The 24,321-nt window shown below is 38.9% G+C and overlaps 2 protein-coding genes and 1 non-coding gene across 4 annotated transcripts in view; 2 read left to right on the top strand and 1 right to left on the bottom strand.

Moving 5' to 3' along the window:
• The window catches only part of LOC115225911 (protein O-mannosyl-transferase TMTC3), a 355,782-nt gene that overhangs the window by 274,229 nt on the left and 57,232 nt on the right, over positions 1–24,321 (bottom strand). The gene's annotated exons all lie outside the window — the stretch shown is intronic.
• Positions 3,812–22,065, top strand: LOC115225913 (4-trimethylaminobutyraldehyde dehydrogenase). 2 transcript variants are annotated; one of them, XR_003882964.2, is made up of 12 exons: positions 3,812–3,966; positions 6,473–6,665; positions 8,579–8,724; positions 9,990–10,119; positions 11,352–11,596; positions 16,491–16,598; positions 16,705–16,824; positions 17,302–17,490; positions 18,723–18,952; positions 20,322–20,539; positions 21,283–21,336; positions 21,921–22,065. XR_003882964.2 is itself a non-coding variant. In XM_029796917.2 (11 exons), the coding sequence occupies exons 2-10, from the start codon at positions 6,494–6,496 to the stop codon at positions 20,530–20,532; spliced, it is 1,551 nt and encodes a 516-aa protein (XP_029652777.1). In that variant the 5' UTR covers positions 3,812–3,966; positions 6,473–6,493; the 3' UTR covers positions 20,533–20,539; positions 20,609–20,676. The 2 variants fall into 2 exon arrangements, 1 of the variants encoding a protein (XP_029652777.1); XM_029796917.2 differs by lacking the exons at positions 21,283–21,336; positions 21,921–22,065 and adding an exon at positions 20,609–20,676.
• On the top strand, positions 5,734–5,891 carry LOC115225920. Its single transcript, XR_003882966.1, has one exon. It is a non-coding gene; the product is annotated as a U1 spliceosomal RNA (small nuclear RNA).

The raw sequence follows: 24,321 nt of genomic DNA, 5'->3' as shown, positions 1-24,321 counted from the left end.
TATCTATCTATCTATCTATCTATCTATCTATCTATCTGACTAATATTAGTGATGTGCTGTCTTATCTTTTATCTTTTACTTGTTTCATTAGACTGTGGCCATGCTAGAGCACTATTTTGAAGAAGTTTAGTTGAATGAATCGCCCCCAGTTCTTTTTTTAAAGCCTGGTACTTATTCTGTCGGTCTCTTTTCCCAAACTGTTCAGTTACAGAGACATAGACAAACCAACACCAGTTACCAAGCAGTGGTGGGGGACAAACACACACACATATGATAGATTTCTTTTAGTTTCTGCCTACCAAATTTGCTCACAAGGTTTTGTCTTCCTGAGGTTGTAGTAGAAGATACTTGCCCAAGGTGCCATGTATGGGAGTGAACCTGGAACAATGTGGTTGCCAACCAAGTTTTTTACCACATTGCCATGCCTGCGCCTATTCAAGAAAAATACTGAAGCTCAGAGTGTATTGGTATACGTCTGCAGTTTGTCACTGAATTGAGACAAGTTTATTATATGGGCTTGTTTAGGTTACAAAGATCAAATTTAAGAATGGATATAAACATATTAGATTATATTTGTTTCTGAATCTATACTAACGTGTGTGTTTTATATATAAAATGACAATGATGGTGATATATATATATATATAACGTTCTTATCGAGTTAGAAAACAAAGTGATCTAATGGATACAAATTAATTTATTAATTAATCAACATATTCATCTACAAATGTTTTATTTGACATACAAAATTAGAATTACAAAACATTAAGATATGTTTCAAATCCTCAGATTCTATATATTCTTTATTACTCTAGGCACAAGGCCCGAAATTTTGGGGGAGGGACCCAGTCGATTAGATCAACCCCAGTACACAACTGGTACTTAATTTATTGACCCTGGAAGGATGAAAGGCAAAGCTGACCTCGGCGGAATTTGAACTCAGACTATAAACACAGACGAAACACTACTAAGCATTTCGCCTGGTGTGCTAACATTTCTGCCAGCTCCCTACCTTCAGATTCTATGTATTCTGCAGATTCCAAATGTATCCTAAACCAATGTATCTTGGATTAATATCCTTGTAAGAGGTTTAAATATCCTCATTGTGACTACACACACACACACACACACATATACACACGCACACATACACATACACACACGCACACATACACACACACACACACTTGCAACTCCCTGCCATTATTTCTAAACCAAGTATCAACAACTCCTCTGCCCCACACTTGTACCAGTAATATCCCATTCAAACAAGAAACAATTAATGGTCCATCTTATGCCTGTAATAAAATATTCAGTAACCAATTTCTCACCATGGGATCTCTTATTTTCTCAAAGCAAATTATAATGTTTGCACATACCTGTCACTTTGTATACAAATCTCCTATCAGTTGGACCTTATGCATATATATATATATATGTATATAATACATACATATATATATATATATATATATATATATATATATATATATAATATATATATATATTATATATATATATATGTATATATACATACATATGTATATACATATACATGTGTATATATATATATATATATACACACATATGTATATACATATACATACATACATATATATATATATACACACACAGGCAGGCACATGTGTACATATATATATATATATATAATATATACATGTGTATGTATATATATATATATGCACGCATACATATACATACATACATACCTACACACACATGCATATATACACCCATGTATGTAAATGAGAAAGACAGTTATCATTACACACAACTTGTCAGGAAGAGTGACAGACATACATACAGCAACAACAAACAACAACAAATGTATTTGTAACTTGTCAATTTGAGGAACTAAAAACTGATAAACCAAACTGAAACAGGTGTAGACATTCTCATGAACTCGTTTTTCTTCTTCTGATTATGAGAAATTTGTTATAATTCTAGATATGTTATCATTGTTGTTATCTCAGATTTGCTTCTTGACTTTCAAGTGTTGTGTCTATCAACCAAATCCATTGTCAAGATCTGTCCCTCACGTCCTCCCTGCCTTTGGTCAGAAAGCAGGGGGTGTGGGGGGAATCATTTGCATGGTAGGCAAAATGCTTAGCAGTATTTCCTCTGTCTTTTTGTTCTGAGGTCAAATTTATCAACCTTTTCAGGGCTAATAAAATACGTGCCAGTTGAACTCTGGTTTAACTTTTGTTAGCCGCTCTCCAGCCATCTATTTAAAACTGTATACAGCTATGGTATGGCCACACTTGGAATTCGCATCATCAGTTTGGAACCCCTATCTTGCACAGAACATTGACCTCCTGGAATCTGTCCAGAGACGTGCAACCAAACGCATACCCTCCATCAGACACCTACCATATTCTGAGCGCCTTGTTTCCCTGGGCATGGATTCACTGAAGCTCCGGCGTTTGGCGACGGACTTGGTAAACACCCACAAAGTTATCAACCACCTCACCAACAACAACACTGAACACCTTTTTGATCTCCATGTGTCTAACACACGTGGACATGCCTACAAAGTCAGAAAACAATACAGCTCCCATGACTTTCGGAAACATTTTTTCACGCTCAGAGTTGCTGAAGCATGGAATAAACTGCCTGCGTCAGTTGTTGACTGCCATGACACTGCATCTTTTAAGGCCCTCATGCTTTCCGAAATCCGCCGAAACTACACCTGATTATATATACACTTTAGATGAGTTGTAGTGCACCTGAGCACTGTACACAATTATTATTATTATTATTATTATTATTATCTATACTTAGTTCCCTCACCTAAAATTTCAAGCCTTATGCCTTTTGTAGAAAGGATTATTATTATTTATCATTTTTATTATTACATTTTGGGAAGAAAAACCCAGTGACTACTTACTCCCTCTCCAACACTAATCTCAAAAAGTCTTCTTGTGAACATGACCTGGGCATTATTGTTGACAGTGATTTGCGTTGGACAAAACACATTGCTAAAATTGCCAAGAAGGCTGAGGGTGTCTAGGCATCACTCACCAAGTCCTTTGTGAGCCACTCTCCAGCTATCTACCTGAGGCTTTTCATAGCTATGGTGCGACCTCACCTGGAATTTGCATTACCGCACTGGAACCCTTATGTTGCCCAGGATATTAATTGTCTGGAAGCCGTTCAGTGACGTGCAACCAAGAGAATATCCTCCATCAGGCATTTGCCATATTCTGAACGCCTTACTTCCTTGGGCATGGGTACATTGAAACTCCGACGTCTGGCAGCTGACTTGGCAGACACCCATAAAATTATTAACCATCTTACAAACAATAACTCTGAGCACCTTTTCAAACTCCACCTGTCTAACACCCGTGGACATATTTACAAAGTCAGAAAACAGCACAGCTCCCATGACTTTCGGAAACAATTTTTCAAGCTAAGAGTTGCTGAAGTATGGAACAAACTGCCGGAGCACTGCATCCTTCAAAACTTCCATGCTTCCTGAGATTCGCCAACACTACACCTGATCTTTCTCCCCTCCATACACACACAAGCATGTATCTGACTCATACACTGTTCACTTTCCAGACATTTGTACATTACTGCATATGCTTTATATGCACTTTTGACAAGTTGTGGTGCACCTGAGCACTGTATACAATAATTTCATTATATTATAATATAACGGCGGGAAGTGGTAGAATCTTTAGTCACGTTCTGAGTTTAAATTTCAAGGTTGATTATTTTGCCTTTCGCACATACACCCATATATGCATCTGTACGCACGTACACACACTCACACTGTGTATCTATACCTCTACAGATACACAGATTCATTTAATCATCTATAAGTACACACACACATTTACAAGAAGCCGACTCCCATGTTTTATCAACAGTTGGCTGCGGGTTATCTCCCATACTATTGACATAATTCCGACAGCATTTGCGACTCGAACACTTTTTAAAGAGGTTTGTGGTTCCAACTTCTCTATAATGGTTATAATAATTAGATTTATAAATCTACTTTTGGTGCGGTAGTTATATAGGACCGTTGCCTCGAGTGTTTAACTTCGGGTCAACCTATATCATGTAAACCTATTATAAAAAGCATTCGAACCGTGGCCGTCCCGTCTTTATTTGTTTATTTTAAAGACAGTAGACATTTTTTTTAGATAGAGCGACGTAATGTAAATTTATTTTGTAAGAAGGCAGGGTGTATAGTGTTAGGGCAATTTACCTACCATATCTAGCAGATTGAATAATGACGAAGAGACCCTTTCGGTCGCTGACAAGAGCGGTCGGTGCTCGTTTATGAGAAGACGGTACGTGTGCCCTAAATGCTGTACACCACTGCAAATCCTTGTTTTAAATAATATAATTCTATAGGCTTAGAGGTGTAAAAAACTGTTAACTCGCTTAAACTTTTTTTTGTATAATGATTTTTATGAAACTGGACTTGAAAGTGAAATGAAATTGTTCTCAAGCGGGATCCGAAACCAGGTCGCGAGTTTTTGTCTGTGGGCTCTGCCTCGAGTGTTTAACTTCGGGTCAACCTAGTCGGTAGGGCACCAGACTAAATGCTTACATTAATAATGCTTTCTGTTATAGACACAAGGCCGGCAATTTCAATGAGAAGAAGTTAGTCGATTACTTCGACTCCAGTAATTAACCGGCACCTTATTTTATCAACCCCGAAAAGATGAAAGGCGAAGTTGAAGTAGGGTGCATGTGCACTCTACTTAAGTAGGTAGAATGTATATACTTCTACTTATTTGGTAATCAGCAGCTGCCACGGAGGTCAGGAAGATATCAGAAGTGAATTGTCAAGTTGTTACAGAAACAGCCGAGTGTTCGTTATAGTTTTGTCGAGTTATATCGAAGGATTGCCACCTATTTTTATGGGTGATTAGTACCAGGGATAGACTGGTGCGATTCAATCGAATATGCACCAACCCTACAAATTAAGGACTTTGCGATCCAACGGGATAATTTCATGTGGTTACTCGACCTGTCAGAAATGGTAGCTAATTATATAACTTTCTAACCTCAGCACAAGGCCTACAACTCAGAACGTAAAGAGCCGTAAGAAATGCCGCTAAGCATTTTTTGCAACGGTTCTGGCTTTTGTAGCTTCGAGGGCCGGTGCAAGTAGATCACATGGACTACAGTACATTACTGATACTTTATTTTGTTTATCGAACCCAAAAGTATGAAAGGCAATGTTGATCTCGACGGAATGTTTGGGAACAGTTAATTAAATCGGCGCCAGAATTGCAGACTTGCAAAGATGAATGAGGCTGTTGACCTCGGCAGCATTTCAGTTCAGTATTTAAAGGGACATAACTATGTACCACAACTCATTTTATCAGTTCTTTGACCCATTCTGTGCTCGACATTCTTCAGTAATAGTTTCTTATTTAGGCAGAAGGCTACTGAGAAGACTTAGTACTTGGCGTGATTTGAACTCAGAATATAGAGGTAGAACAAATGCAGCGAGTCGTTTTGTTCCATGTTCTAACGGTTTTACTAATTCACCATTCTTATGACATTAGTTTATAATTTGTTCTCAAGGTCAGCAATTTCGAAAGAGGTGTGACCCCAATGCTTGACAAGTAATCTATTCTAGCATCTTCGGAAGAATGACAAAGTTGAACTTGGCAGAATTTCAGCTGAGAACATAATATATATATAATGAAATTATTGTATGCAGTGCTCAGGTGCACCACAACTTGTCATATACTTACCTGGCACAGGGGTAAACCATGATCATCAAGGTGGTTCTCCCAGAGTGAGGCCCTTCCATTGCACTCCGGTTGGGTTGACCTTTGCGATCGCCCCAAATGTGGGCGACTCGGGTGCGCTATTTCTAAGGAGGCTTTAACGAAATGCGCCAAGGAATTGTATTCAAGGCACAAAGGATTTTGCCCATCCGCCACCGTCAATTATAATAATAATAATAATAGTTTCATATTTTAGCAGAAGGCCAACAATTTCGAGGAAGGGGTAAATCGATTACATCGAACCCATGGCTCAACAGGTACTTATTTTATTGACCATGAAAAGATGAAAGGCAAAGTCAACCTTGGCAGAATTTGAACTCAGAATGTAAAGATAGACAAAATGCTGCTAAGCATTTTGTCTGGTGTGCTAACGATTCTGCCAGTTTGCTGCCTTGTATAATAATAACAATAATGATCCTTTCTACTATAGGCAGAAGGCCTGAAATTTTGGGGGGAGGGGACTAGTTGATTACATCACCCCAGTGTTTCACTGGTACTTAATTTGTCAACCTCAGCAGAATTTGAATTCAAACCCTAAAGCCACCACTTTCACCACCACTGTTGACATGACCACCCCACCATCTCCTCCACCAACACCACTATCTTCATCGCCATCAGCACCACTAACTACTACCACTTCCACAACAAACATCACCACCACTGCCACCTTACTCATAGAACTTACCTATTTCCAGGTACGTCTACTCTACCCTGAAATGAGAAGATCTGTTGTCCAGTTGGTGGCCAAGAAATGGCACCAAACCTTCTCTACATATGCCCAGGAGCAGTGTGCTGCCGTCCAACAGAGCCTGAATTTTGTGAATGGGGCCAGGGTTGAGCCGAAAGGCCAAGACAAAGAAACTCTGCCATTGGTCATCCCTTCAACTGGTAGGTCACATTTTAAACTTGTTGTTATTTAGCCCTAGGTCAACCCTAATCAAGAATACATATGATCAAAGTCATTCCAGTCATGACCATACTGTCTTTTTGTATATTTACAATTGTATTGTGTTTTGCTTTTAATGAAGATTTGGCTGCTATTTCTAGCCGATTGTGTAACCATTAAGCAGTTGCCTTCTTTGACCTTCCATGAAGCTGTATCATGGTATTGTGACTCTGTATGCTGATTCACTTGTATTTATTTTTTGAGCAGGCATGGCTGCATGGTAAGAAGCTTGCTTCTTAACCACATGGTTCTGAGTTCAGTCCCATTGTGTGGCATCTTCGGCAAGTGTCTTCTATGACCTTGAGAGTGGATTTGGCACATGGAAACTGAAAGAAGCCTGTCATATATATATATATATATATATATAGATAGATAGATAGATAGATATATATATATATCTGTGATTGTCTCCCCACCCCTGCTATCGCTTGACAGTTGATGCTGGTGCATTTATGTTCCTGTAATTTAGCAGTTCATCAAAAGAGACTGATAGAATAAGTACTAGGCTTACAAAGAATAAATCCTGGGGTTGACTTGTTTGACTAAAAACCCGTCAAGGTGGTGCCCCAGCATGGTCGCAGTCAAACAGGTAAAAGAAAAAGCTAAAAGATAATAGTGGAAAACTCTGTTGAAAAACTGACCAGTCTGTCGGCAGCTTCTCCAGCCAAACCATGGACAGTCAGCGTCGTCATGGCAACTGATTGCAGGTGAAATAAAGAGGTGCAGGCATGGCCCTTGTTTGAGAAGTTCATTTCCAAAGTTTCTGGTCTCAGGTTCAGTCCTACTGTGTGATGCTTCAGGCAAGGGTCTTCTACTATAGCCCTGGACCGAAGGCTGGTGACAGTAAAGATGACTGACCATATAAAATCTGCCTCAGCAGATTCTGCCTGGCCTTTGCAAGCATAATAAAGCAGACATTAAAATGATGTTGTTGATGATGACGATGACGATGACAACTGAATCAGAAAAAAAGGCAAATAACTTTCTTTATGTCATCAAACCCTGAGAGGATAAAGGGCAGCAGTTACATCTGGGAGACCCTAATCAAGGGATTCACCTTTGTTTAGTACTTATCTTATCAAATGATGAATGGTAAATCTGTCTGTGTGTCTGCCTCTCTCTTTCTCTCTAGAGAAAGATAACTTGGTTGCAAGTGTGTTTATTTCTGTTCTTTGCACCAATTTTGCTCATCCTTTACACACACACAAACACATGCATGTGTGCATATTAGAAGACTCGCCCACGGAGTTTGAACCTGAAACCCCATCGTTGTAAAGTGAACATTATCACCACACAGCCATACCTGCCACACATACAACCACGTCTGTACTTCTGTACTTTAATTGTAAAAAGTGAGGAAATGGGATTATTGACCCTTCTGCATCCAAATTACTCTGTCAAACATAATGCTCGTTCACATTGATTTGAATTAATCCTGGATTATTTCTCAGCTTTGAGATTTTGATGATGTGATTGTTTATTTTTAGAATGGCATTGTAGGGTAGGTGTGAGAGGCCAGCTCTGATTGGTTTCAATGTAGAATATTTAGTGGAATATTTGAGTCAATTACGACCAGTTTAACCCTTTTGCATTCAGATTATTCTGTCAAACATGAGTCTTGTTTATTTACATCATTTTCAATTGAATCCTGCATTATCCTGTTGCTTCAGGGTTTCAATAATGCGATTATTTATTTTCAGAATGGCATTCTAGGGTATGTGTGAGAGGCCAAATTTGGCAGGTTTGAACATAACACTGGTAGAATATTTGGGCTGGATGGGGTCACTTCAAATGCTGAAGGGTTAAACGTTTCTTTTATTATTTGGTAATCAAGATTCTTATTTTCTTTCTCTAGGTGAAGTTCTACGGACTTTCCATTCATCTGGTGCCAAAGATGTGGATGATGCAGTGAACAGTGCCAGGTCTGCTGCTCAACATTGGTCTCAACTTTCTGGTTTTGAACGTGGAAAAATATTGCGCAAAGCTGCTCAGTTGCTCAAGGTGACCCTTGTCTTTTGCATTTTCCTTTCTTCATACTCTATCATTTTTTTTAATGGATGTCTTGGATTGGATTACCTATGTTCAGTCTATTGCAGGATGAAGGCAACAGCATGTTCTCTTCACCCAACTACGGCCTAATGTGCAGGCTGTGAAGTTGAGTTTGAGATCATACTGGTTTGATGAGCCTACTCTGACACACTGGCTCACCATAGCTTGGCAGAGGGGTGCAGCTTTTTATACTCATTCCCAAGAGTAGTTAAGTTGATTACATCAACCCCAGAGTTCAACTGGTATTTATTTTATTGACCTTGAAAGGATGAAGAGCAAAGTTAACCTTGATTGAATTTGAACTCATAACGTAATGACAGACAGAATATTGTTAAACATTTCACCTGACATGCTAATGATTCTACCAGCTCACTGCCTTAACAGGTGTCTTATCGCTTCTATTTTATCCTTTCCCTGATCACTTGCCCTCTATTTTCTGAAATGAGAGTAACTATGTGGCACCTCTATAGCAAAACACCTGTTCTACTCTGACCCCTTCTCATACTTTAACCCCTCATTCCCTAGAGTAAAGCTGCCTCTCTTGAGCTTTGCAGTCTTGCAAGCTTGAAGGCAATGTCAATTAAAAACACCCAGTCCACACTCTGTAAAGTGTTTGGCATTAGGAAGGGCCTCGTCCAGCTGTAGGAACCAAGGCAAATCATACATTGATGCTCAATGCAGTCCTTGAACCTGTCAGGCCCAGCATGGAATAACAGACGTTAAAAGATGAAGATGGTGTGTGTGTGTGTGTGTATAGATGCAGGAGAGGCTGTGTAGTAAGTGGTTTGCTCTCCAACCACATGGTTCTGCGTTCAGTCCCACTGTGTGGCAACTTGGGTAGGTGCCTCCTACTATAGCCCTGGGCTAACCAAAGCCTTTTGAGCAGATTGGGTTGACAGAAACTGCAAAAAGACCATTGTGTGTGTGTGTGTGTTTATGTGTTTTTACCACTTGAAAACCTGTGTTGGTTTGTCTACATCCATGAAACACTGGTTTGGAAAAAGGGACTTATAGAATAAGTACTAGGCTTTGAAAAAATACGTATTGGAGTCAATTTGTTCAAGTAAAAACCTTCAAGGCAGTGCTCCTGCATGGCCACAGTCCAATGACTGAAACAAACAAATAAAGATACCCTCTACAGTTCCCTACCTTTATTTCCTTACCCACCCCTAAATGTCCTCAGTCTAAACTCTCCATTTTATTTTGATATTCACCAGGAAAGACGAGAGGAGTTTTCTCAAATTGAAGTTTTGGATTCTGGTAAACCTATATGGGAAGCACGTGCCGATGTTGATGGCTGTATTGATTGTCTGGAGTATTTTGGGGGTCTGGCAGCAAACCTCGCAGGTAAGCCTTTATGCAAGGAAGAAAACGAGAGGGGAATTACATAATCCAATAAAACCTGTTTGAAGAGAGTGATGGTCGTCTGCATCAGTGAAATTCATTGAGTAATGTTTTCAAATTGATATTTTTGTATGAGATGCAGGCACATGGCTGTGTGATTAAGAAGTTAGCTTCCCAACCACATGGTTTCAGGTTCAGTCCCTCTGTGTGGCATCTTGAGCTAGCGTCTTTTACTATAATCTCAGGTCAACCAAAGCTTTGAGTGAATTTGGTAAACTGAAATTGAAAGGAACTCATCTTATATATTCTTTTACTTGTTTCAGTCAATTGACTGTGGCTATGCTGGAGCACCATACAAACACACACACACACAAGATTACTTTAAGATACATGGCATATGTATAAATGTACCTGTTTAAGTATCATAATGGCATGAAACTATTAGTAGCTCTTTTAGTCATGTGTTTAATTTGATACACACACACACACACACACACACACACATGTATATACACATAATAATATGAGTTTAGAGGGTTATATTATCCAGGAGGATACTGTGGTAGCTCTCAGTTATTTTCCAGGTATTATGGCTCACTGCATTGATTAGTATTTAATGTCTCTGACTTCGAGGAGTTGTCACTTACACTGTGAATTCCTCTCGTGGGTAATTCTCTATTTGCTTCACTGGATGGTCACATTTTCTGGAGTGTATATTAGTAATAATTATAACGATAGAGAATATGGAGACCAAAGAAGTAAAAAACAAGTGACCTGAATTCAGTTCATTTTGAAACCAATCTGGTTGAAAGACCCTGAGTGAAGCTACAAATGCAACTGCTCATACACTGTGCAGTAGAAACGTGTGGGGGTTGTTGTAACCGTGAAAATATGCTCTTATGACAGAGTAAAAGGAAAGGAAATAAATTTTCAGGATGTACCAGTCTCCATATTCTCTATCGTTACCCTTATTGCATATATATATACACATATATATATAGAAGATGGTGGGCTGGCAGAATCATTAACAGATAGTGGCATTTTGTCTGTCTTTACGTTCTGAGTTTAAATTCAGTCATGGTTGACTTTGCCTTTCATCCTTTTGGGGTTGATAAAATAAGTACCAGTTGAGTACTGGGGTTGATGTAATCGACTTAACCCCCCCCCCACCCCGCCCAACTGCTGGCCTTGTGCTAAAATTTGAAACCAATATTCCATGTGTTTGTATTTAACAGGAGAACATCTGATTTTACCTGGAGGCAGTTTCAACTATACCCGTCGTGAGCCTCTTGGTGTGGTTGGAGCCATTGGTGCATGGAACTACCCAATTCAAATGGCTTCTTGGAAGTCAGCACCAGCTTTAGCCTGTGGTAATGCCATGGTTTTCAAACCATCTCCTTTGACCCCGATTTCTGCAGTGATGCTTGGTGAAGTGTATGCTGAGGCAGGGTTACCTGCTGGATGTTACAATGTTGTACAGGTGAGGGATTTGTTTTGTTTTTCTTTGTTTGCTTTTGATTAAATTTGTTGTTGTAGGTTCAATACCAACCCAGGTGGCCTAACATCAAAGGTACTCCATATTGTGCTGCAGGACATATTGTCACCACTGGCCAAATGGCGTTGGTGACATGTGGACACACGCACGCATGCGTATACACAAATGTATGTACAATGTACGTATATATATATATATGAAAAAACAAGTCAAAAATAGAAAATGCTAAAATAATTTTATAGTGAACATTTCAGTACCGGTTTCGGTCATTTTGAGACCTTTTCAACTGTAACGATTAAATAATTAAATTTAGAAAAATTAGAAGAAAAGTTTTCTTAAAAGAATATTTCTATAGTAGTGTTCAGATTTAAGTGGCATTCTGCCTTTCTCTGACTCCCTTGTTTGCACTTGTGTGTTGGAGGTAGTTGTGAGTTCTTGGTAGGGTAGTAGAGGGAAGGCTGGTGAGGAAAGGGGGGTGGGAGAATCTGGGAGTGCCCTGATGGTCGTATTTTGAATGGTCAGTGGCGGCTGGCAGTCTCAGTTCAATTCAGGAGAATATTTATATTGACAGGCTTGTTTATAGAATTAGCGTAGGTGTTATACTAAAAAACATTAGTGACAAACTTAAGGGGTAGGGGGTGGAGAAGAAGAAGAAGAAGAAGAAGAAGGAGAAGGAGAAGGAGAAGATGATGGTGATGGTGGTGATGATTATGACGACGATGATGATGATAACGATGATGATGAAGAAGAAGAAGGAGGAGAAGGAGAAGATGGTGGTGATGATGGTGGCGATGATGATGACGCCGATGATGATGATAACGATGATGATGAAGAAGAAGAAGAAGAAAAAAACGGAGAAGGGAGAATATGAATGGGTGTAAATATAGCTATGAAGGGGCTGATTAGTAATGGATTCTATGGAGTGTAGTATTTCTGTGTCATCATCATCATCATCATCATCGTTTAACGTCCGTTTTCCGCGCTAGCACGGGTTGGACGGTTTCGACCGGGGTCTGGGGAGCTCGGGACTGCCCCAGGCTCCAGTCTAGTCTGGCAGTGTTTCTACAGCTGGATGCCCTTCCTAACGCCAACCACTCCGCGAGTGTAGTGGGTGTTTTTTACGTGCCACCTGCACAGGTGCCAGAGGGGTCTGGCATCGGCCACGTTCGGATGGTGCTTTTTATGGGGGGGGGTGCAGAAATATAGGGGAGCACCAGTGGGAGGGGTGGTTCAGAGGACAGGTTCTAGGCAAGTAGAACGTAGGAAATCGAGAGAGGGGTAATGCATGGTGAAATAGCGTATTGAAGAGGGGGGTTCAAAGAGTAGACACCTATAATGGTGGTGGGGGGGGGTGCAGAAATATAGCGGAGCACCAGTGGGAGGGGTGGTTCTGAGGACAGGTTCTAGGCAAGTAGAACGTAGGATATCGAGAGAGGGGTAATGCATGGTGAAATAGCGTATTGAAGAGGGGGGTTCAAAGAGTAGACACCTATAATGGTGGGGGGGGGGGGTGCAGAAATATAGGGGAGCACCAGTGGGAGGGGTGGTTCAGAGGACAGGTTCTAGGCAAGTAGAACGTAGGATATCGAAAGAGGGGTAATGCATGGTGAAATAGCGTATTGAAGAGGGGGGTTCAAAGAGTAGACACCTATAATGGTGGTGGTGGGGGGGCAGAAATATAGGGGAGCACCAGTGGGAGAGGTGGTTCAGAGGACAGGTTCTAGGCAAGTAGAACGTAGGATATCGAGAGAGGGGTAATGCATGGTGAAATAGCGTATTGAAGAGGGGGGTTCAAAGAGTAGACACCTATAATGGTGGTGGGAGAAACGACATCCGGTATAGTTGGAGCAAAATAGAGATATCCGGTATTGGTGGTGGTGGTGGTGGGTGGTGGTGGTGGTGGTGGTGGTGGTGGTGGTGGTGGTGGTGGTGGTGGTGGAGGGGGGGTGGTGGAGGGGGGGTGGTGGTGGTGGTGGTGGTGGTGGTGGTGGGTGGTGGTGGTTGGTGGTGGTGGTGGTGGTGGTGGTGGTGGTGGTGGTTGGTGGTGGTGGTGGTGGTGTGGTGGTGGTGGTGGTGGTGGTGGTGGAGGGGGTGGGTAGGGCGGGCGCGCCGCGAAGAATCGGCGGCCAATTCGATCAGCCCTGTAAGGGAGATAGATCTTAAATATCTATAACGATAACTAATGAATTATACAGAATATGCAAAAACGAGGCGAGGCTGAAATAGTAAACAGAGTGGCGACTAGGGGGCTCAGAATAATGATACATAATAAATAATAATAAATAGAGATACGGGGTGATTAAAGTTCAAAGATTCTTATCTTGGGATCACTTCGTTTACGGACAGACTTGGCAAAAGGAATTCGGAATCAAGAATGAGGTAGGTTACTAGCTTAGTATGCATAGCCATGGAGAGAAGTAGGAAGAGAGGAGTCCAGACAGACAATGTAAAAAGAGGGGGAGAGAAGGGGAAGAGAACCCCGCGAAGAAATCGGCGGCCAATTCGATCAGCCTGTAAGGGAGATAGATCTTAAATATCTATAACGATAACTAATGAATTATACAGAATATGCAAAAACGAGGCGAGGCTGAAATAGTAAACAGAGTGGCGACTAGGGGGCTCAGAATAATGATACATAATAAATAATAATAAATAGAGATACGGGGTGAATTAAAGTTCAAAGATTTCTTATCTTGGGATCACTTCGTTTACGGACAGACTTGGCAAAAGGAATTCGGAATCAAGAATGAGGTAGGTTACTAGCTTAAGTATGCATAGCCATGGAGAGAAGTAGGAAGAGAGGAGTCCAGACAGACAATGTAAAAAGAGGGGGAGAGAAGGGGAAGAGAACCCCGCGAATGTATATATATTTTTTTCTTTTATTCTAAAGTTGAGGTATATTAATTGTTTGTCGTAGACCCGTTAAGAAGTGGCTTGTATTTTGTAATAAAGAGATTTTCTTTACTTATTCTTTGTCTCGAGGTTGTATCGTCCCTAAATTGGTAGAGGGGGAAAATTCTGAAGTTTGGTGTTTTTTTGTTGGCGCAAGTATCTATGTGTTGGCTAAAAGCTATTTTTCTGTTTTGGGGAATTTTTATCTGGGATCTGTGCAGGGCCATTCGTTTACGCAAACCATTTTTTGTTTGGCCTATGTACTGCTCTTGACACCGGAGCAGGTTAGTGAGTATATTAGGTTCTCCGAAGCACATGTGAAGTTGCTTTTCACTGTAAACCGTTGTCCCTGTTTGAAGGAGAACTCAGAACCCTCGATTAGATAGTCGCATATCCCGCAATTGGGTCTTCCACATTTTTTTTACTGTCGGCTTCTGTGTTGAAGAGTGAATTCGGGCTTGTGTAAGGAGACTTTTCATGGATCTAGGCTGTCTTTTGCTTTTTATGATCGTGTGTGTTTGGAGGATTGTGTTCATTCTGTGGTCTTTTTTTAGGAGGGGTATGTTGTGGAGGATAGTGTCGAAGGCTTCGTTATTGAGAGGGTTGTGTGTGGAGATGTAAGTTTTTCTTTGATTTGGGATGTCTCAGTTCCTTGATGTTAAGTTGAAGGGCACGTTGAATGCACTTGTCAATAAGTGAAGGTGGATAGTTCCTGGTGATTAGGGTATCTTATAGTTCTTGTAGTCGTGTGTCTCTGGTGTTTGCGTTAGAGACTATAGTGCATATCCTTTTTGCTAGATTGAAGGGGATATTCATCCTGGTGTGTCTGGGGTGGCATGAATTGAATGGAAGATATTGCTTAGAGTCTGTAGGCTTATAGTATATGTCTGTTTCTATTATATTATTAGCTTTCTTAATGAGGATATCGAGGAAGGGGAGTTGTTGTTGGCTATATTCCATCGTGAATTGGATGTTTACGTCCAGTCCGTTTAAAATTTTCTGGAATTCTATGAGTTTTTCTATATTCCCTCTACTACCCTACCAAGAACTCACAACTACCTCGAACACACAAGTGCAAACAAGGGAGTCAGAGAAAGGCAGAATGCCACTTAAATCTGAACACTACTATAGAAATATTCTTTTAAGAAAACTTTTCTTCTAATTTTTCTAAATTTAATTATTTAATCGTTACAGTTGAAAAGGTCTCAAAATGACCGAAACCGGTACTGAAATGTTCACTATAAAATTATTTTAGCATTTTCTATTTTTGACTTGTTTTTTCATATATATCAACTCGTGTGTTCCTTTTCACCCTTATACATATATATATATATATAATATATATATAATATACACACACACACACACATGACCTCTTCATCACCCACAGCTGTTGCAGACTCTTCAACAAGCCCTTCATCCTGAGGCCAAACAAAAATGTCTTCACCTTCAGTAATGATAAGCGATAACGTCCACTGCTGTCACTGATGCTGTAAAACTGTCTGTTATGTGACGATGTCGCAAGAGAACACAACTCAAAACTGCAGAATTACACAATGCTGCAGCTGTGTCAGCCAATCACGTTTTGTCACATGTCCACATGGTCAGCCAATCGTGTGCCTGACAGACCCTTTGGGACACGCCCACAACAGACAGGAACAAATGTATGAATTTTGTTTGCGGACTTAAAGTTAGTGGAACTAAATTTAATGGAAGCAATTGGTCAGCTAACAGTTTCCAAAGTTGGAGAAAATGCTAATCTACTAAACAAAAAGTTAGCTTCACTAATTAGCTGTTAGCGGATTAGTGGAACCATGCCCACCACAGTATGTGTGTGTGTGTATACACACACACACAGATGTATGTACACATGCGCATACATGTTCACACACACATGCATATATACAAATACACATGATGACATTAATAATGCAGATGATGATGATGATCTGAAAAACGTCCCTTATCTGTCTTTTTTCCTCAACAGGGTGCAGCAGCAACTGGTCAGTTACTCAGTAACCATAGCAACATTGACAAGATGACTTTTACTGGCAGTGTACCAACTGGGACGAAAATCATGGAGGCCTGTGCAAAGGTAAGAGCAAACATCATAGTTTCAATCCTTGTCATAGATATTTATTGATGTTATTTCTAACTAAGCTTACACGATGTCTTTTCTCTTTCCTCCACTGTTTTTCCAGGGAATAAAACATGTGACTCTGGAGTTAGGAGGTAAATCTCCACTGATCGTCTTTGCCAACAGTGATTTGGAATCTGCAGTGAATGGCGCTGTTTTGGCCAATTTCCTGAATGCTGGGCAGGTAAGTGAAGCTGCATAAGTTCAGGATACTTGCGAGTTTGTGTTCATATGAATTTGGTTTACGTGAGTCTTGGCTTTATGGTTTTAATCAGGTATAAGAGTTGTGAAAGAATCTTGATGGTAGATACATATGCTTCCATTGTGCAGTTTCAATTTTTCTTGGCAGCAATATTCTACAAAGTGACGATTGTATGGGAATATTCCAACCATTGCTTTGGTAACCAGAGAAAGAAGAACATGCAATTCTGTATGAGTAAGATGAGGAATTTATGTTACGTATATTGTTTATATTCGTCTTCATTTTGATTGTTGCTTTGCATGCATAGAAACGTGTCCTCTATATTCCTTGGCCATGAAGGTTCCCCCCCCCCAGTGGCTCCCAACAGTATTCCTTCTATAAATAAGACAAACTGACTTATGTTTTACTTTTTTTGTGGCCTCCTTAAAAAAACTGTTTTGAAATATCCTCTCCAATTAGGTCTGTTCCAATGGAACCAGGGTGTTTGTGGAAAAGCGGATTGCTGAGAAATTTTTGGAAGAGCTGATTGCAAAGACAAGTAAGATGAAAGCTGGAGACCCCATGAGGGAAGACACAACTATTGGTGCCTCGATTAGCAAAGAACAGGCTGAGAAAACCTTACACTTTATAGAAATAGCCAAAAAAGAGGTGAGCCTTCATTTAGTCTTTTTTACTCTCCCCTCACACTCTTAAGAAACTGTCCCACTTTCCAGCCCCTCCTGATCCACTGCTCATATCATTCTCAATACACTCTCATATCTCTCATCCCATTCCACCATTCATAACCTACTCCTTATGTACCTCTGGGCCCTGCTGCCCTGCTTCTTCACCTACCACGTCATTCCCCCTACTTTCCAATCTATTCTCCTTCCTGCACCACTTCTGTCTCTCTCTCTCTCTCCTTACTACACCACTCTCCATACTGGCATTCCCCATCAATTGCACCTCCACTCTTGTTCCTCTCTTGCTACTTTCACTTTTACCCACATCTCTAATAATCTATTACTTCCCCCTTAACCCTCCAGCATTCAGATTACTCTCTCAAATGTAATCCTTATTTATTCCCATTGTCTTAAATTAACCATGCATTATCTTGTAGCTTTGAGATTTCATGCTCTGTTTGAGCAGACATTGATTGTCTTGAGCAAAGACAATCCAGTCAAGACCATTCCATATAATTGTCAGAAATAGGCAAAAAAAAAATGGTTGAAAGCAACTGATATACAGTATGATGTTGAGTCTGAATATATTGTTACTTGGCCAAAAGTTTGGAACTTAGGTCTGAAACTTAGAATTTTTATATTAAATGCCCAATTTTATATTTGATTTGTAATATATTGTTACTACTTACTGTAATATGGTGGCTATAACATTTTAAATTTTAAAAAAAATGTCCCAAACTTTTAGCTACAACTGTATGTTATAAGTACAAATTTCAGTGGAAGTCTCATTTAGTTACATTTCTAATTTAATGAGTAGTGAAGGGGCATGGCTCAGTGGTTAGGGTATTCAGCTGACAATCACAAGGTCGTGAGTTTGATTCCTGATGGTACATTTGTTTCCTTGAGCAAGACTCTTTATTTCATGTTGCTACTGTCCTGTCGGCTGGCAAAAATGAGTTGTATTTGTAATTGTCACATTCTGTGTCATGCTAAATCTCTCTAAGAATTATGTGAAGGCTACACATGTCTATGGAATACTCAGCCACTTACACATTAATTTCACAAGCAGGCTGTTGATAGGACTAACTGGAACTCTCATCGTTATAACCGATGAAGAGCCAGTTTTAGTTTTTTAATGAGTTGTGACCACAATCAACACTCAAAAAGACTGATATTGCTATTTATTTACCTGTCTGTATAAATGTATTTTATTTCTAGGGTGCCACGGTAGCATATGGTGGAGGCAGAATTACTCTAGAGGACCCAAAGTTTCAAAAGGGTAACTTCATCAAACCCTGCATACTAACAAACCTCAAAGACGACATGACTGTAGTCAAAGAAGAAGTGTTTGGTGCCGTTTTATCATTATTGGTCTTTGACTCTGAAGAAGAAGTTGTCAGGCGAGCCAACGATAGCTGTTTTGGACTTGCAGGAGGAATTTTTACAAAGTATGTTTGTTGTTCATAATTTTGTTTTAATGAAGAAGAGTTGCTGTTGTTGGAATATGTTTGGGTATCGGTTGGTTGAGCAACCCTCTAATCAAAGGTATTCCAACAATAAAACACACACACATCACAGTATTGACCAGACTATCAGATGCTGTTATACACTGCTGGTCACAATGCACTTCCAGTTCTGTCTTGATTGCGGCATTCTTTTCCATCTCATACCCTGCAGCAGAAGTGTTAAGACTGATCCTGCCAGTAGTGTAAAGTACCCATGGCAGTGCCGTGTAAAAGTGCCCGTGTGGCATACACCTGTGCAGTGCTACATAAAAGTATCTGTGTGGTGCCCTGTACAAGCATCCAGCACACTCTGTAAAGTGGTTAGCGTTAGAAACGGCATCCAGCCATAGAAACCATTCCAGAACAGATTGGAGTCTGGTGCAGCTCCTCAGTTTGCCAACTCTGGTCAAACCGTCCATCACATGCCAGCATTGATGATGGGCTTTAAATGATGATGATGCACATAATAATAAGTGTATAATAATGGAGCCAACTATATTATTATTTGTGCATCATTATATTTTTATCCACACATAATGCTATTATTTATAGCTTTATATGTACTTCGAGATCCTGTTCCAAAAATGAATTATTCCATCTTTTGAAAGTTTATAAATTCTTATGACTTCAACAATTAAGTTCTTCTTTTATTGTTCTCTCTTTTGCTGAACCAATAAGTTACAGTGTTGTAAACAAACCAACACTGGTTGTCAAGTGATCATGGGACACAGACACAACCACACACACACACACATATAAGAAGCTTCTTGTAGTTTCCATCTACCAGTTCCATGTAATGAGCTTTGGTTTACCCAGGGCTGTTGAAGAAGACACTTGCCTAAGGTGCCACCTAGCAGAACTGAATTCAGAACCATATGATTGGGAAGCTGCACTGAAAATATTTTTGAAATTTTACTTCAAATTCAGGAAAACTACAATTTTTTCCTCTCTAAAATGCTTATTTCAAAACCATCAGAGTACGAAGCACTCCTCACGAATGCAGTTTGTCAGAAGGTTTTGATCTGGAAACAGTTTTGAGTAGGAACATGAAAAAGAAGAATGAACCCTCAATGTGCATGTGCACACTGAATTTGTAAAACAGAAGAGAAGAATAAAAGTCCAATGCACATCTCAAAATGGAAGAGAAGGATAAGACAAGTTGTATGATGGTCTACATGTCATGTCTGACACAATTTTCATGCAGCTTTACTGCAATTTTCTTGTAATTAAAATGTTATTAAGTTTTATAAATTCTTATGAAGTCAACAATGAAGTCTTTTATGTCTTTTTTTGTTTCTGTATCCCTCCTCAGAGACTTACAGCAAGCTCACCGTGTTGCTGGTAATCTACAAACTGGCAGTATCTACGTTAACAATTACAATGTAGTTACTATTGGTATACCATTTGGTGGTTTTAAGATGTCTGGAATCGGTCATGAGAATGCTGCTGTGACCATGAACTACTACACTCACCTTAAATCAGTGTATATCGAGATGGCTGAGCAATTAGAATCTCCTGTATAAGACACAGGTATAATCATGCATATGTTATTATTATTGTTATTAATATTTTTGTGAAAAATTTTCCCTTCTCTTACAGCATGACTAAATTTCTTAAAAATGAATGAAACCGGTAGCTTATTTTGATAAAAAAGTAAAAATTTTCTTTCTGCATTTACACATTATTCATTTGGTGCTACTCAGACACCTGAGGTGGATAACAGATATGATATTCTGAATATATTGGCTGACTATAAGTTGGCAGAATTCTTAAAGTATCCAGAATAAGTGAAATGAAAGAATAATGAATTGTAATCATAAAATTCTTGCAACATTCAAGTATTAAAGAAAGGATGCTGCAGTAAATAACAGGATTAAGAATAAAATAATAGAATCAGCTGATTTTAAAGTTACTTTGAAATTATTTTAAAAATCAAATGACTTGTTTTAAACATTTAAAAATGATTTTGATAATTCTAATGGTTTAATTAGGTGAATGCTGTATTATTTACTCCTGATCATTATTCTTAATTCATTTAACTAATTGTGATGTTTCGGTTGTTTCTTTTTTGTCAGAGGCCTGCTTTATGATTTTTAATGTTTTACAATAAATTTGGTTTGCTTTATTTTTATTTAATGTTTATATTTTATTTTATTTGGCTCTGTACTATATGAACTTTCATATTACTATGTTCTTTACTTCACTCTGTTATTTAATACCTCTTCATCATATCTTTGTGTATGCTAAATATATAATTTTCCCTTCTCTTACAGCATGACTAAATGTCTTCAAAATGAATGGAACCAGTAGCTTATTTTGATAAAGATGTAAATATTTTCTTTCTTTTATTCATGATAAACTTCTCAGAGTATTTTCTTTCTGCTTCTTAGATAGATAGATAGATAGCTATACATATGTATATATACATGTCTGTCTGTCTCTGTTTCTCTCTCTCTCTCTCATTTGACTGCTGCCATGCTGGAGCACCACCTTGAAATACTCCATTCTTGTATTTGGTTTGCAAGATTCTTGGTGTGAATTTGTATGATGAACCAAATCTTGTGTCTAGGGAGGGTCATTTAACCAATAAAAATTCAAAATAAACACACACACTGGTTCAATGCCACTTCACCAACCAACTATCCAGTGATTTATTTAATGCATTGATTGAAGAATCACTTGGCTGTTAGTTTTCTCTGTCAGATTCCTTTTGTTGCTGTTTGTGGCCCCATCAATGACAAACTCAAAGCAGGCCTTGAAGAACGAGGCCTTTGATTAAGGCTTTTTTCTTCATTCCTGTTTTTGTTTTTTGTTTCTTTCTTACTCTACTTCTTTTCTTTCTCTCTTTCTTATGTTTTTTTTGTTGTTTTCTCTTGTTTTCTTTATTTCTTACTTTCTTTATTTCTTTCAGAAGCAGTGAAGGATGTCCAAGGATAAATACTTAGGTGGCCACAGTTGCCAGTATGGAAGCTGTGACAGACAACAAACAATCACAAGGAATCATAAAAAAAAAAAAATTGTAATTTAATGAAATAAATATTTTTATAAATATTAAATTTGAAATTCTAACTTTGATAATTAATAATTGCCGGACTTTGTAGTTAATAATTAATAATTGTCAGTCTGCTTAATTAACAATGAATAAATATTAAGCTAATTAATTATGAGATTGTATGATTCAATAATTAATTAGTATCAGACTGTATAATTAGTAATTAATTAATGGCTATGAGGTTTGGGATTTTAATATGAAGTAGACAGACTCTTGAACTGAATCTCTAAGTGATCTCTTGACATGCTAAAATTTGCAGCTAAATTCCCTTCAAATCACACCTAATCGTTTTGGAGAAGGAATGATAAGGAATTGGATAAGGTAATCATTCATGCATGATGAGGTGGTTATGGTTGGATTGCATGAAGCAAGAACTGAACTGGAGGTAAAAAACATACGTGGCCGAGTGGTAAGAATTAGCTTCCCAACCACATGACTCCAGGTTCAGTCCCACTGCATGGCACCTTGGGCAAGTGTCTCCTACTATAGCCTTGGGCTGAGCAAAGCCTTGTGAGTGGATTTGGTAGATGGAAACTGAAAGAAGCCCATCATGTATATATAGAATTTTTAATTGAATGAATCGATCCAATACTTTTCTTTTTTAAGCCTGGTGCTTATTCTCTCAGTCTCTTTTGCCAAAATGCTAAGTTACAGGGAAGTAAATACACCAATACCGCTGCCAAGCAGTGGTAGAGGACAAACACAGATACAAAGACACACACACACACGATAGGCTTCTTTCAGTTACCATTCACTAAATCGACTTACAAGATTGAGTTGGCCCGAGGTTACAGTAGAAGACACTTACCTAAAGTGCCATGCAGTGGGACTGAACCTAAAACCATATGGTTGGGAAGCAAATTTCTTACCAAACAGCTACGCCTGATATGTGTGTGTGTGTGTGTGTTGGTCCCCCACCATCTTTTTGACAACTAGTTTGTTTGTTTACATCCCTGCAACGTAGCAGTTCAGCAAAAGAGACTGATAGAATAAGTACCAGGCTTAAAAAGAATAAGTAGTGGGATTGATTTGTTCGACAAAGCCATCAAGGTGGTGCCCCAGCATAGCCACATTCCAAAAGATTGAAACAGGTGAAACAAAAACGGTAACAGATACGATGCTTGGCATCGGACCTGATAGACATCCACAAGATAACCCACCATCCTTCCAACAGCAACAACCTTGGGCAACTTTTTGAATTCCATGTGTCGAATACTTCTGGACTTACAAAAGCAACAAACCAACACAGCACCCATGACTTTCAGAAGCAGTTTTTCACGTTCAGAATTACTGAAGCATGGAATAAACTAACCGCATCAGTTGAAGGAAACAATAGTCATTTCCTTTCATTTCTAGACAGAAGCAAATAGGAAATAAAATTTATTGAGCAAAGACAAGTTTTGCTACCCAATGTAGTCAATGAAATGTGTGTGTGTGTGTGTGTGTCACAAAAATACCGTACAGGGGATAGATATACCATTTCTGTAGCCGGTTTGGTTACTGTTTGTGTAACACCACTTTTATATGTTTCCTATTTGGAAATAGATAATAAATATATTTTACATTTGAAGTAGGAATATATATTGCTAAACTCGCCACTTATAACTTATAAGTGTTATCATTATACATAAACGCCATAGCGAGAAATATTTACTCCGAAACACTAACGGACAATTTCATGCGTGCGTATGTATGATGAAGATAAATAAATAAAACCGCAAAAAAAAAAAAAAACCCAACAGTTTCATAATTGCAGAAATAAATTTCATTAACAAGTTGAAGAAAAAGAAAATAATTACTATATTAGTTTATTTATGTACATTTAGCATTTGTAGTACAATTGGAAAGTAAAGTAATTTTGTCGTAGAGAATTACGACTTAGAATTCACACTAAGCTAATCCTTCATACTAACTATTAGAATTCATAACAATTTAAATAAGTCTTGTTGGATTTAAGCCATAGACAGGGCATAAAAAATAGCCATTGTCTCAATGAGTGAGTGTCGTGGAGATTAGTAATATTGAACGACCACTGAGTAATTTCCCCAAAATGAAGGTTTTTATAATTGTTTATATCCAAATTCTAAGAACCATATTTCGTGAAATATTTCTTTGGCAAAAGTTGAGAATTCGTATTTGGACAGACATTTTCCACCAATGAGAAAAGCAAGAATTGCGCTCTTTCGAGCAGACGACCATGACGTCACAGTAGGCGCCTTTTACGAATTGCAGAAACTGGAAGACGGTCGCCAGAGAAGAC

The sequence above is a fragment of the Octopus sinensis genome, linkage group LG28, assembly GCF_006345805.1.
Source record: "Octopus sinensis linkage group LG28, ASM634580v1, whole genome shotgun sequence".
In the NCBI taxonomy this organism is placed as follows: domain Eukaryota; kingdom Metazoa; phylum Mollusca; class Cephalopoda; order Octopoda; family Octopodidae; genus Octopus; species Octopus sinensis.
This window is presented reverse-complemented; position numbering and strand designations above follow the sequence as displayed.

Bases quoted from the DNA above. Each gene is read 5' to 3' on its own strand.
- LOC115225913 (XM_029796917.2), top strand. From the start codon at position 6,494: ATGAGAAGATCTGTTGTCCAGTTGGTGGCCAAGAAATGGCACCAAACC. The intron at 6,666-8,578 runs GTAGGTCACATT...TTCTTTCTCTAG, and splicing joins ATTGGTCATCCCTTCAACTG to GTGAAGTTCTACGGACTTTC. The intron at 16,599-16,704 runs GTAAGAGCAAAC...CTGTTTTTCCAG, and splicing joins TCATGGAGGCCTGTGCAAAG to GGAATAAAACATGTGACTCT.